Source organism: Pinus tabuliformis, chromosome 6 (assembly GCF_031772625.1).
Source record: "Pinus tabuliformis cultivar Carrire ecotype Pingquan chromosome 6, CPIR1, whole genome shotgun sequence".
NCBI lineage: Eukaryota > Viridiplantae > Streptophyta > Pinopsida > Pinales > Pinaceae > Pinus > Pinus tabuliformis.
The window spans coordinates 1,193,742,382-1,193,757,415 of NC_142292.1; the positions used below are offsets into that span (position 1 = coordinate 1,193,742,382).

General features: G+C 38.0%; 1 protein-coding gene across 1 annotated transcript; it reads right to left on the reverse strand.

Moving 5' to 3' along the window:
* Positions 1-13,950: 13,950 nt before the first annotated feature.
* On the reverse strand, positions 13,951-14,816 carry LOC149263024 (uncharacterized). Its single transcript, XM_089385509.1, has one exon. It carries the CDS (start codon positions 14,814-14,816, stop codon positions 14,172-14,174), a length of 645 nt encoding a protein of 214 aa, XP_089241635.1. The 3' UTR covers positions 13,951-14,171.
* Positions 14,817-15,034: the final 218 nt, after the last annotated feature.

Genomic DNA, 15,034 nt, shown 5'->3' on the forward strand with positions numbered 1-15,034 from the left:
TAGAATGTTGCAAACCCTGGTCTTTTCCTTAGCCAAAACTGCTGAGAAAATGTATACAATGAAACTCCAAGCTTTCTCAAAAGTCCAACCATGCCAATGACTTAAAAAACATAAGATATATGAAAACAACAACTCATCCTAGCCTCTAGGGGTCGAGCTCATGAGTTTAGGATCTGTTCCAACAAATTCTAAACTAAGAACTAAAAAGTAGGCAGTGGAACAACATGCCTCTAAAAACTAGGGAACTGATTCATTCAATTGCAAACTACCTTTTCATGGATGAATCTACCTCTATCAGTAAAAATTCAACATAATTACATCAAGATCCATAAAATTACATTAAATTACATCATGAGTTTGACATTAAGAAGTATAAAAGTCAAACTGTCAAGGAACTAGGCAAAAAACAGAGTATACTTGGTCAAACTGGGCAAAATTTCCCCAATGCGCCGCGCTGATCTCTCTATGCATAGCTCCTGTTTGTAGCCACTTTTGGAGGCCTTCCTGGTGTCTAAATTTTCTCCAAGTGTTCTTGTTTGAAAGATATTCATGTCTACTTTCCAACCCAAGTGGAATTTTTGAATTTGGCCTCCATTTGCCCCTCCAAAACTGAGTTCTCCCAACACTGCTTCATGTGTGTCAAAATAGGGGCAGTAAGGTCATTTTTTGGGTGTTTTTGACCTTTTTGGGGGCTCAAAACCTGTCAAAATTTCTTGGCCATTGGTAGGCATGCATATTTTTCCAAGACAAATCCAAAGATGTTAAGTTTTTGTCATTTGGAGGCTTCCATCAAAAGCGAGCGCCAGGTGGTGCGGCGCATTGGGCAGAAAAGCCTGTTTTTGCTCAAAAATTTCTAGTTCCGCACTTTCTCTTAGTATTACCTGCGGTCCCGCACCCATTGGTCATGTCTCTAGCACACCTGCCCGCACTTTTTCTGTATTAAAGGTGTGGACCACTAAGTGCGCCGCGCCACTACCTAGGTGCGCCGCGCCACTACCCAGGTGCGCCACGCCTTTTTGAAGGAGACTTTTGGAGGCCTTCCTGGTGTCCAAATTGGGCGCGGGATAGCTCGCTGAAAATATTATTGAATCTACTTTCCAACCCAACTTGAATTTTTCAATTTGAAGTTCATTTTCCCTATCAAAAGTCAAATCTCCCAACACTGGTCAAAATTTGCAAAATGAGGCTGCCTCAAGGCAGAGTGATGTTGCAGTCAACTTTTGAAGGTCTTCCTCGACTTCAAATTGAGCTCATGATGGCTCATTGGAAAGATCCTTGTGTCTAGTTATCATTTGAATCATCAAACAAGTCATTTTGCCAACCAAGCTAGGAGAAATCATGATTTTCCCAAGGTCACTTCAAAGGTGCATCAATTCTCCTAAGGCAACTGCCTTTTTGATATTTCTCTAAAACCATGACAACTATGTAAAAAGTGAAGGAGGTTTTTTTTCCTTGGCCTATTGTAGACAAAAATCTCTCTTAGTTTTCTCAAATTGATCTTTTCTTGCTCATAAACATCATTGGAGTAAAACCTATCCCAATGTGTGGAACAGGGGATTTGTCGAAATGAAGCAAAATGAAGGGGATAAGGGTCTTCTAAATTTTTGAGAAACTTTTTGGAAGTAGGGAGGGATGTTAGGAAGTAGGGGAAAGTGTAATTTTAGAGATTGAGTGAGGGTAATAGGTCCAAAAGGGCAAAACACAGGTCTAGCCTAGAAAATTGCCAAGTTGTAACAAGAAACTAGGGTTTGTGCAAAAATGAGGAATTTGAGGGATATTAGTGATGGGAAGTGTTTAATAAGGTACATTAAGGATAGGGGAAGGTGTATGAACATCAGGATACAATTTTTGCTGATGATTTGACCATCCAAGAGAAATTGCCTTCAAAACCCTAGGAGAAGGAAATGAACCTTACCTAGGCACAACTGAAGCATGAACAAGGTGTAAAATGACCCATTGGAACCTAACATGATGATGACAACCCTCTGAATGATGGTACACTCAGCTGAATGGTGACATGGACCGAAATTTGGACAAATTTGAAAGGAGTGAAAACAAACCCTAGACCTAATACCTAGTGACCAAATTTTGCTTGAAGACTCACTGAAATGATAAAATTTGACCTTGACACTTTAAAATCACTTTGTAAGAGCATGTTTGATAATTGGAGAAAGGCTACAAAGACTGACACTAACATGACACATGACCACTTGGAGGTTCATTATACTATGTTATGTTTATTGATGACTTCTCTCACAAAACATGGATCTATCTCATGAATACCAAGAATGAAGTCTTCACTAAGTTTCAAGAATTCAAGGCTTAAGTGGAAAACTTGACAAATAAGTAGAACACGATTTTGAGATCTCACAATGGAGGAAAATACACCTCTAAAGAACTTATTGCTTTTTGTAATAGATTTGGGATTAAGAGGGAGTTGATTGTTCCCTATAATCCACAACACAATAGTGTGGTAGAACGAAAGAACAAGTCCATTGAAGCATTTTTCAAGGCTATGATGCATGATCAGGATTTTTCGATTTTCTTATGGTGAGAAGCATCATTGACAATGATATACATTCAAAATAGAAGTCCTCATCGAATTCTGGAAGATATGACTCCTGAAGAAGCGTTCTCTAGATGAAAGCCAGAGGTTGGACATATGAGAATCTTTGGTTGCCCTATTTACATTCATGTTCCTAAGGATAAAAGGAACAAGCTAGAACCTTCAAGAAAGAAAGGCATATTTGTTGGTTACAGTGAATCATCAAAGGCCTATAGAATCTACATTCCAGAGCAATGACAGATTGAGGTTAACCAAGATGTCACTTTTGATGAGAAAGTTGCATATTAGAAGTCTAAGGAAGTTTCCATGGATTCCTATGATGAAGTAAAGCATGAGGCTTTGAAGGAATATCATTCGAGTTCTATAGAATGTCTTGAAGAGCCAAAAGGGCCTTGTGAACTAGTAGAATCAGTGGTTGTTCCAAAAATAAGAAAGAAACTAGCATGGATTAAATCCACATTGGAAGAAGCAAAAGGACATGCAACTCCTAATGGCACATCCAGAGAAATTAAGAAACCTAAAAGGTTTTCTAGCTATGCAGCTATTATGACTAACCTTATTGATTAAAAGCCTTCCACTTATGAAGAAGAAGCTAGCCAACAAGTATGGAAGGAGTCCATTAATGAAGAACACCAATCTATCAAGAAGAATGATGTCTAGGAAATTGTGCCAAGGTTAGAAGGGAAGTCAGTGGTGACTTCCAAGTGGATATACAAGATCAAACATGTTGTAGATGGAGGTATTGACAAATATAAGGTGAGATTCATGACTAGAGGGTTCTCCCAAAAAGAGGGAGAATATTATGATGAGACTTATGCTCCAGTTTCCAGGTCCATCTCCATTAGATCTATTATTTCTCTTACTGCTTCGTTGGGATGGAATTTACATACGATGGATGTGAAGACTACTTTCCTTAATGGCACGATTGAGGAAGAGGTGTACATAGAGCATCCTCAACGTTTTGAGGTGCATGGAAAGGAATCTCATGTTTGCAGATTAAAGAAGGCCTTGCATGGAATCAAGCAAGCTCCAAGAGCTTGGTATGCTCAAATCGATAACTATCTGATGAGACTAGGATTTACTAAGAGTGATGTTTATCCAAACCTCTATTTTAAGGTTGTGAAGAATGCACCTGTGATCCTATTATTATATGTTGATGATTTGTTTTTGACAAGTGTTGAGCCTCTTATTATTCAGTGTAAGAAGTAGTTGGCTTCTAAATTTGATATGAAGGATTTTGGTTTGATGCATTATTACTTGGGATTGGAAGTATGGTAGAAACTTGGTGATGGTCAAGGAAAGTATGTTATTGAGATCCTTCAGAAATTTTACATGATGGTTTGTAAATCCATGGCTATTCCCATGGTGACTAACTTGAAGAAGTTAAGAGGATCTAAATCCAAATTGGTAGATCCATCTATGTACCAACGATTGATTGGATCGTTGATGTATTTGGTTAACATGATGCTAGACACTTTATTTGTAATAATTACATTGAGTCAGTTCCAAGTTGAACCTAGACATGAGCATTAGATTGCAACAAAGAACATTTTGAGATATTACGTGGTACTGTGAACTATGGTTTGAGATTTTTCATAAACAAGGATGTACATATGTTGACTAGGCAAGAAGTGTTGATGACAGGAAGATTACTTCAGGGCTATGCTTTAGTTTGGGGTCTGCTATGATATGTTGGATGAGCAAGAAGCAGAGATTTGTCACACTTAGCATTGTAGAGGAAAAATATATTGCAGCCAATGAGGCATGTATAAAAGCAGTGTGGTTTCGAGGAAAAGAGGTGAAAGGAGAAATGATTTTTCAAGTTAAATGTGATCACCAAGGATTTAAGACTAGTGCCTGTCAATTGGCAGAATTGGAGTCAAATACGATCTCACTATGGAAACTCATTCTTCAAGGAGACCCAAAATTAGCTTCACTACCCTAAATGAAGCAACTAAACAATACTTCTCGATATTTATACTTCGATAACAATTGTTAACAGAGTTTCTTTTGAAAATATTGAGAGGGGAGGTGAATTAATATTCCTTTTCAATTGTTACTTTTACAAACTATATCACTTATAATTAGAACACAAAATGAACAATAAGAATAAATACTTTTATTAATCTTAATAAATCAAGTACAATATTTTTGAAGGGCTCCAACCCTAAATGAAACACCAATATTCAGTCTCCCAGGCTCCAACCTGTATTTTTCCAAGCACCAACTTGGACTTCCCAAGGCTCCAACCTTGTCACTTTGAGGCACCAACCTCTAGGGCTCCAACCCTTCTCTGATACAAGAACCAACCTGGTATATTGAGGACTCCTATCCTCTAGGGCTCCAATCCTATCTTCTTCTTCAGGCATCAACCTGGATTCTTGAGGACTCTGATCCTCTAGGGCTCCAACCCTATCCTTCAAAGCACCAACCTTGTTAATTTTGAGGCACCAACCCCAAGGGCTCCAACCCTATAGCTTTACTTTGTCAAGGTATGTTTCTTTGTACTTCACGACTCCCTAGGTCTTCTTCACCAAGCCTTGTCAATTTTCAACTTCACTATAATCTTCACGCTACTCAATGACAACTGTGTATTCACATGAAGGAGTCTCCACTGTTCTTCATCTTACATAAACTGAGTCTGCGAAGTTACCTCATGATGATTTCAACAATGCATCATGATCTTCAATAATGTCTCCAAGATCTGTTGAAGCTTTTCAACAAGATATCTTTAATATACTACGTTAAGCCTCAATGTCTCCACAAAACAATTCTCTGTTTCGAGCCTTTTTTCTTACTATCGTGGTAATTGCTTTAGGAGTGACTGCTTCAGGAGTGACTGCTTCGGGAATGACTGCTTCAGAGGAGTGACTCTCCGAGTCTTTCAAAGATTAACCTAGTCAAAATAATTTCTTTTCCCGCTCCACCTTCGGCTTCCTTCTGTTCCCGCTCGACCTTCAGCTTCCTTCTTTTCTGCTCAACCTTCAGCTTCCTTCTTCTCTATTCCTTCAAGTTCACGAGTTGTGAATTGTCACTTCTTCTCTATGATAGATTCCAGATTCTCCTACTTGAAGTGAAGCATTTTAACTTGTCTTTATACAAGTCTCACCAATAACCAAAAGATAGGTTTATTGGGAGGAGAGGCCAACTTATGAGGCCGCATATTAAGAAAATATATCGGAGGGGCCTTTTGTTAATATTCATCAATTATAACATAAACCTTGTTATTTACGGAAATCACATAGGAGAGGCTATACCCATATTGGAGGTCCCACATGCCACGTCATTCCTTTAATCCTGTAATCGCAACTTTAATGAAAAATCAGAGGTTTTACAAGTGTGCACATGTTGTCTTCTGATATTACATTGTTGATGCCCTACTTCTGACGGAGCGGATGCGATATTATATTAAAACCATTTTGATAAATCATCGGGTCCACAACCTTATCGCAATCAGAGGTTTTATGCGTCATTCCTTTGAAACTCGCGATACTGCGGATGTGATATTACATTAAGTCATGTTATAATGGTGCAGCAGGTCAGCAATACTATCACAATTGGAGGATTTGAATGTAACATCCTTTATGACTTGCGATATAAAAGTTCTAATAGGAGGATGCGATATTACATTAGGGTTGTTACCATAAAATGTTCGGGTCTGCACATTATATCGCAATCGGAGTTTTAACGTGACAACCCTTCATAACTTACGAAGGTTCTGATACGGCGGATGCGATATTAATTAGGGCGTTTTATAATGGGACATGTTGTAACACAATGTTTCTAGGCACTACGACAACGCTCAGAGTAAGGGTTGTCACTCTAATCCTTACTCCGTTTAGACTCTCTCCTAGACAAGTCAAGAGGGGTAGTCCCTAAGGTGAATGAATGAGAAAACCATGTGGAAGACAGGCTCTAGGAGACCTAAAGATGGACAACTTGACAAATGTAAATGAGTCTTGATTAACTCAGATGACTAAATTAAATGCTAATGTAAACAAGACACGACCACAAGATAGAAATGATTATAGAGTAGTGCCTTTATGTTGAATTAACCAAAGACTATATAAATGACGTCATCCAGAGCAATTTATAATGTGGCAAATCGACGATCATGAACAATTAAATGTAAAAATGCTCAAAACTTTAACATGCATGATAATCTAGAAAAATTATCTTTCTCCAATAGTGAATATGATTTAAAACATTTATCGCACCTTGACCATAGAAAAATCATGAAAATTCCATTTAATCACCAAATAAAACCAATGAACTTTAAATTAGAATTTTAATTATTCCTTAGGCAATTACTTGAATGAAGAAATCAAAATATTTTTAATGTGACGAAATTAAAATGAATTAAAGGGTTAAAATTTAAAATTTTAATGGGCCATAGGCCACATTAAAATATTAAATGTGAAACCGCAAATCCATTTTTAGTTTATTTTATCCTCAATTCCAAAGTCACAAAAAAAAATTAGATTTTTTAAATGTTTTAGATTTTTTTTTAATTATTTTAGAAATTTTTATGATTTTTAATTTTGTAAAAAATAAAGATCAAAATTAAAAATAAATCAAATGAAACAGAAAGTAAAAACAAAAATCAAATTAAAACCAAAAGAAATGAGAACTAGCCAAATCTAAAAAATAAAAATAAAACAAACCTAAATCATAACAATACAAAGTTAAAAAATAAAAAATACAAAGTCGAAGTAAGTTGAAATCGAAACTAACCCAAACCAAAATACTAAAACAACAAAAACCAAACCTAACCTAACTCATGCAAAGTCAAATAAAAAAAGGCGAAATGTGTTTGTTCTGTGCATCTACAGGTCTAGCGGTAGAACGGAGAGAATGGCAGCGTCAGGAGAGTCGCGAAGGGTTAGTAGGTGCAGGTTGAAAGGCTCGACGATGGCAGAGGAAGAGAAGACAGTGGATGAGGGCAAAAGGATGCGAGGAGCAAAGCTCGCGGGCTAGCAGTGAAAGAAAGGACGCATGTTAAGGCAACGATTGGAGGTTTGATGGACGTGGAAAGAGAAGAGGATTGTAGAAGAAAGGGGTTTTCGAAAGGTTGGAAGGATGTTGTGGGTAGAATGAATGGGGACAATGTGTATCAAAGAATAAAGAACAGACAATGTGAGGGATTAGTGAGGAAAACGCAGGCAGAGAGATATGGAAGCGAGGGCTTTTAAAAAAATGAAATTGCATAATGAAACCCCAGAAATTCTGATTAAAATGTTAAATCCTTCTACTTCGGATTTATTTGAAACCCTTATAAAAATTTTCCAAAAAACAAAAAAAAACAACAAAAACCCTTGTACTCCCAAACGTTGAATAATATTCCTGCGAAATTATGCAAATAAAACCTCAGAGATCCAGATCTTGCCCTCTGTGGCCTAGATTTGGACTCTACAGATGTTTCTTCCTCAGATCTGTAGCTGCACGACAACAATAAAACACTCAAATGATATATACAATGATAAAAACTAAAACCTAGAAAAACCCAAGTCAGAAAATCAAAAAATAATTTTTCAAATCTATGCATAGGAATGGAAGATCTATCAGATCTGAGGAGTATGTGTCCAACTCCACTTCTAGATTTGATCTAAGGCTCTCAACAGCTAGATTTATCAATTTCACACATAAAAAAATAAATTTTTAAATTTTAAAGGAGGTGCTTGGTTCAAAACTCTTCATGCATCACCAATAATAAAGAAATCTTATGATAAGCCCGAAATCAAATTAAATTGGGCTCTTCAGAAAACACGGATCGGGAGTTGGCTGGTCTAACTGAAAACATCCCCAAAAGCCCAATGATCTAAAAATCAACACTTTCCTGCAAAACTCAATTAACCATCAAAATAGAGCAAGAAAACAATAATAAAATTCATACAAATAGAGATACCTGCTATTACATTCAGAATTTAGATTATTATTCAAACCCCAGCGACTGAGCAAGATCGTTGTACTCAAATTTCTCTTCAGAAGCTATTATCAATGGCTAAAAAAAATTACGCATGAAAAACAACACATCTTACAGTATTTCTATGAAGAATAACACCGAAAAAAATTAACCCCAAAGTCCTTCTTTATTATCTGAAAAAAATTACAGGAGAACTTTTCGCGTAGCACATGACTCAAAAGTCAGATGATTTGACTGACAAATGACTTCCTATTTAAAGATAAATCCTCCAACAGCTAGTTCGAGTGAATCTCGTCAAAGCAATCTTGATTGTTGATGAAGATTAAAATTTCTTTTAATCTCATCCGTCGAAATATTTAAATATTTGGGGAAATTCGAATTTTTCAATTAAATGCATTTTAATTAATTCAAAAATTAAAATTTTGAATTAATTTCTCCAAAATTTTGACTTTGACTTAACCCTAGGGATTAAAGGCTTAAAATTTATCAACATAATTAATTTACCTTAATCCCTGGACCTCTTAAAATTTAATTTTTAAGGACTGACGAATTTTCCTTCGGAGAATTTAAATTTACCTAGGACTAGAATTAATTAAATTTATGGCTTCTGACTTTAATTAAATTTTTGGCAGAAAATTTAATTAATTAACTTATGAGGGGATAAATTATTTTTCAAACCCTTAAGACACTTTACATCATGGTTTTCATAATATTTTACATCACAAGGGGGAAAACCCATTTGATATAGACCCTCACAGACTATCCATTTCTGCGACACAAATATAATCTAGCAAACTAAGCAATTTGTAATAAAATAACTTAACCAAATAGTTAGGGTTATTCCCAAATCACTTTTATATAGACTCGATCTAGAACACTAGGACTCGCCTAAGATCCCAGTGACAAAATCCATTCCGGCTTTGGGGTAAGGCTGAAGGAAAACTTTGCCGACCATCCAAGAATGGATCTGTGAGACAAAAAACCTTCCGGAATGTAGATCATCACCAAAAAAGTAGGTTTACCTAGGCAATTACATACATGACACAAATCTGCTAAGATTATTTACATTATACACATGCAGAAAGGGTTTACATAACATCTTGGAAGTGAAACTGATGATGATAGTTGTACCGCACGAACACGTCAATCAAGGGCTATCCCTTTTGCAAAAAAAGGGGGTGTACTGCTATGGGTCGTTGACACGTAGTGGTCAACAGGACCATCAAGTCCGCAACTCATATTGCAACTGAGGATTTCAGTGTAACAAGGCTTAAAGACTTATGATGTGGTGGATGCGATATTTCAATAAAGGCGTATTGTAACAGAACCATCGAGTCCGCAATGCTCCTTTGTTGTTTTCTTCCTTTCGACTCTTACTCTTAGCTTGGCTTTCCTGTGGATTTCCAATGGGTATTCTTTGATGGATTCTGATAGCTCTTCTTTGATGGCTCATGTTCTTGACTTCCAATGGCTTCCTTGATGGCTTTCCTCCTTGGGTCTACTGCTTCTATTATGTCAGTATATATATATTCAATCCACTTGGTTCCTCCATCTTATCATATCATCATATATCAAACTTTCATCACTATGAGCATTATGATCAATGGGCATCAATGGCAACATCACGCATCACAAGAATTTTCCATCACAAACACTTCCATATTGACATCAATGACAACCTTGATTAACAATCTCCCCCTTTGCCACTGATGTCAATATTCTTGCCCTTTTAACATTCTCCCCCCCTTTGACATCAATGGAAAATGGGGTGCCCAAAAACTCCCCCTGTCATGCTGCTTCTCTTCTTCATGAATAGTAGATCTTCATGGGTATGTTACTCCCCCTGTCATGGTGCTCTTCTTTTTGCTCAAGGTAGAAAGATTGTTTCCTTATCATCAGCTAGCACATTATCCCCTCTTCATGTCTCAAAAACTACTTCATTCTGGCTTCAACAATGTTGCTCCAACAATGTCCCAAACATACCTTTAAAGTTTTCTTTTAACAATGCTCAAGTCTGGGCAACGATGCCTGCTCCAACATGGTTTTGAATGCCACTCCAAAGCAAAAGACTCTCTCAAGATGCTTCAAGTATCAACCTTAAAGATGCTCCACTTAAATGCTTCCAAACAGACTTCAAATAGCCATACACCAAATGTTCAAGTCCAAGTTTGTATGGTTCTACAATTAGTATTTTGTTGTCTCCATAGTCAAAATTGTTAAACACACATGGAAACATAGAATAGGAAAGATAAATCATGTGAGTACATTTTTTTATTAACATCAGATATACATTTATAGTACAATATGTGACTCTTGGGTTTCAAATCCCAAGGTCTCTTGGACTGCTTTTGTCCATTCGACTTCCACACTAACCCATTGAGGATTAGGTGTCCAACATTCCCCCCCTTAATCCGAAGGGTTATGTATGAGTCCAAGAGGAGAGCTGTAATACAAAATGTGCAAAAAATGCATGGTAGCACTAGGATGAATGTGCTCTATGAAATGTTGGTATAAAGGGCAGTGGTTTAAGGATGACCACCAACACTGGAATGCTTAGTGCAGTTCTTGGAACTCTTCCAAAACTCGCAAGAAACTGAAGTTTTCTGCTAGAGGAAGTGATCCTATTGTTTTAAAGAGGGAAACCTTCAACCATAAAAGGGAGGTCTCACCCCGCATAAAAGGTAAAACTTCACCCTGAAAAGGGAAGTCTTAACCTGTGATGGTTTAAGGATAACCAACAACTCTGGAATGCTTAATGCAATCCCTGGAACTCTTCCAAAGCTGGCAAGAAGCTGGTGTTTTCTGCTAGAGGAAGTGTTCTCAATTTTGTTCTTGGAATTCTTCCAAAACTGGCAAGAAGCTGAAGTCTTCTGCTAGAGGAAGTGTCCCAGGTTGCCAACTGAAGGCATGTTGTGGCTCAGGCTCGCTTGATGTGACTTTGAAGCTTGTAGATGACCATCATTTCCCCTCCTGTCAGATACAAGGTGAGAAGATGGAGAAAACTCAACTGCAAGACTGTTCAATACTCTAGAACAAGTTCTAACATGCGTTTGGAATATCTTCTTGGTTGTTGATGCCCATTGCCAAGAAGCGATCCATCCAAGATGAATCTTTGTTCTTGCAGGACGTTTATTTCTGAAGCATCTGTGTGAAGAATGACTGGTTTTATGACAGTGCTTACATGGATGAAGATCAAAACAGTGATCTTTCAAATGGCCAACTCGGTCACAGTGTTGGCATTTCACGATCTGTTGTTTTTGTTGTTGTTGTTGCGGTGGAAGAGGAGTAGAATCTGGAACAGCTGGAGGTGCACTGTCATGAGGAGCAACTGAACTGTCATGAATGAATCCAGCACTCTGAAACTGAATGGGCTTGGCATAGTCTGGAATATGAAAGGACAAGTCCTTGTCATATCCAAGACCAGTTCTGTGCTTGTTGTGGACAAGCTGTTCCCAAGGTCTGATGATGGGCTTGGGAAGTGCAGACTGAGTTTCTGCATCTGCATTTGCAACTGTTGTTTTATTGGGTATTAAATCTTCTTTATTGACTTGCTTCTGATGGGTTGCAGTCTCAATGTTCTGAACAGAAACAGGTTCAGAATGATGTCTATTTTGATGTAGCTCTTCTTGCTGTAGCTGTGATTCAAGCTGCAAAAAATCGATCTTCTCTTGTGCATATTGTAGACATGTTTGAATTTCTGAGAGAGAGCCTTTGCTGATTTGGAATGTTTCATGATTAGAGGAATATATCAGAGTTTTTAAGAACTCTAATATTTCAGTAATTCGAGGCATATTCTTCATTATCAAAATTACACCCCTTTAAAACACTGATTACAACTATGACCCAATGAGTAAAAGTGATGCCCACTCACAATACAAAGACACAGAAAAATCCTTTGTAAATGTGCAGCAAATGAATCAAGGAACAAAAACTATAATGGGTTTTAAATACGGTTTCACAACTGGGGCAGCAGCAACAGCAACATTGGCAACTGAGAAGAGAAGCCAGCTGCCTCAAGCTGGATCTTCAGAGAGTCTTCTTGCCCAATTAAGAGATATACAAAAGAGGCTCCTTGAGTTTATTAGAAAGAGGGTATCACTTCTAGAAAAAGCACTGAATGCTGAATACCATAAGGAGTCAATAATTGCAGAGCAGAAGGAATTTGAGTCTATCAATGAAGAACCTGAGCAAGAGGCTAGAGATGCACATCAACCACTGGCAGAAATTGGTAGCACTGCTTTTTCTGCTCTATCTGCGTTTCTGCTGAAAGTTGACCCAAAGTTTTGATTCCAGATCCAGAAGAGGTGTCAACACATGCTTTTGATAATGATTTATCTGAATGCCCAGTGTATATTCGTCTGTCGCCAATATTGATGAATGGAAATGGAGGCTTAGCTGTCTAACACGACTAGACAAATCCCAGTGTGTTGAATATTCCAAATATAAAAAACATCACTTGTAATGTAGAAACCAAACCGATATAGGGCACATATAATTCTCTGCTGGAATAATCTATGCTGTTTTACAAGTCCAGCATTCAAATACAGCGCACAATACACCACATGAATTATACTTCTAAATTATCACCCAGCATAGAAATATATGGTGTTTTCCGACCCTCTTAATTCTCTTAACCTCAATCCACCTTAATTTTTGCTTTATTTTTTCCAAACAACCATTAAAAAATGTTTGGATGCTTACTAATGAAATATGGCTTTCTGTTGCCACCGGAGGGAACTACCGATAGAATGACCGCAGAAAAATCCCAATACAACAATTAACAATGTCTGTTTCAAAAGAGTGGCATGAGTTGCCCAATTTGTTACAACGATTTTGAATGGGGAATGTGATATGCTCCGCTTCTCTCAACCTTCAACGACAATAGAACCATAGTCTAATGCATATAACTAATCAAGAATTTCATGGTATCCTGGAAATGGGACCAGACTTTAACACACCATTCAATGCAACAACGACTTCAATAGTTGAACCAACACATTTAATTGTTTAAATATCACAGAGCAGTAGGTATGTACCATTGGCGGAGGGCTGCATGGTGGAGTGGAGTCGCCAGCATTCAACAGAGTCGCAGGCTTTCAACGCAGTCAACATATACACAACGTCTAGTGACTGTGCAACGACGTATGGTGCTTTGCAGGGATGATTAAAATACCAACATACAGTCCATATGTGCAGGAGAAGTAATCTATGTCACAGTCATAATGCCTACTTCAATGCACCAGCCACAACAAGATAGAGGAGAGGAGCTCCTTCGACACCCTCACGCATTCCAGGCAGCAACCCTTCAGGCAGAGTAGGCAGCGTTCACCACTCTACCCTTTAAATTATTGGACGCAACTCAGATTTCAAACTCTGAGTTATAGCATCGCATCTTCGATCCTCAAGCAAATGCCCAACGTGTTTATGGAGTAGATGCACTTCCTATCTGAAGAGAGATTCCTTTCACTTAGCCTTAATAGCCAACCAAACATGTATTACAAAGCAATGAAAGACATTCCCCTTTCATTTTCAATATGGCACCATATATTTTATGCAACTCCTATAGCTGAGTGTGGTTTGAACCGGCTGGTTCGAATCTGACCGGTTTTTCCTCTATGTACGAGTAAGGCCAATTCACTGGGAATTCTCTTCGAGGTGGAAATTTACTGTTCAAATTTCCTGTCATGGCCGCGGTGACACATTCAATCTTGGCAGGCAGTAAATTTCTTCATCATTTGGGAAGTGATCCAATAATAAAACATCTGGATGATCATTAAGCTCATCAACGAATCCAAACCAATAAATAACCAGCCCAGAACCAAATCTGTTCACGTACCTCTGAAATTGTTGAATTCCTTGGACCCGGTGGTTGTATTCATCCCCAAAGGAAGCTTTGCTGTCAATCCAGTTAACTATGCGACCACAAACACCAATAGGAACCTCCAATTTAACATCCGGCATCTTACTAAACCCCGCAGCACGTAAGGCTTCTTCTGACTGGAAAGGAATCTCCAACTTTTGTAGCCTCCCCCTCAGTAAAAACTCATATTCTAGTCCAGTAACTTGGCGGATCATCTCAACCCGTGGCGAAGCAACCTGGTCCGACTCCACGCATTTCTCAGCATCCTGAATAAATTTGGTAACGGTTATGGAGACATTATCTTTCGAATTTAAATTTGTTTCAAATCCACGAAGGCTCAGTGGATCTTTAAGGCACTGCGTGATCTGCTGCTTGTTTAAGCCCAGAAGATTTTCGAACAAAAACCTGCAGAGAAGACAGGGTGGAAATGATGGATTCAGGCTTATGTCAGGCTTGTAGTATCGCATACAACAACACAGCGACACAGTGGAGTGGGATTACTGGGTTTGGTGGTATGCTTCAGGCACTGGAGCGGTTTTTTTTTATTGCACAATGTTCGACACCAGTCACATATAATAAGTAAATACCATCAACCAAGTAAATACCATCAACCGATGCCAATACACTCGCCATACACTGATAACCAGTTTTCTAACGGAGTATACAACGCACTCAGTCTTTTTCG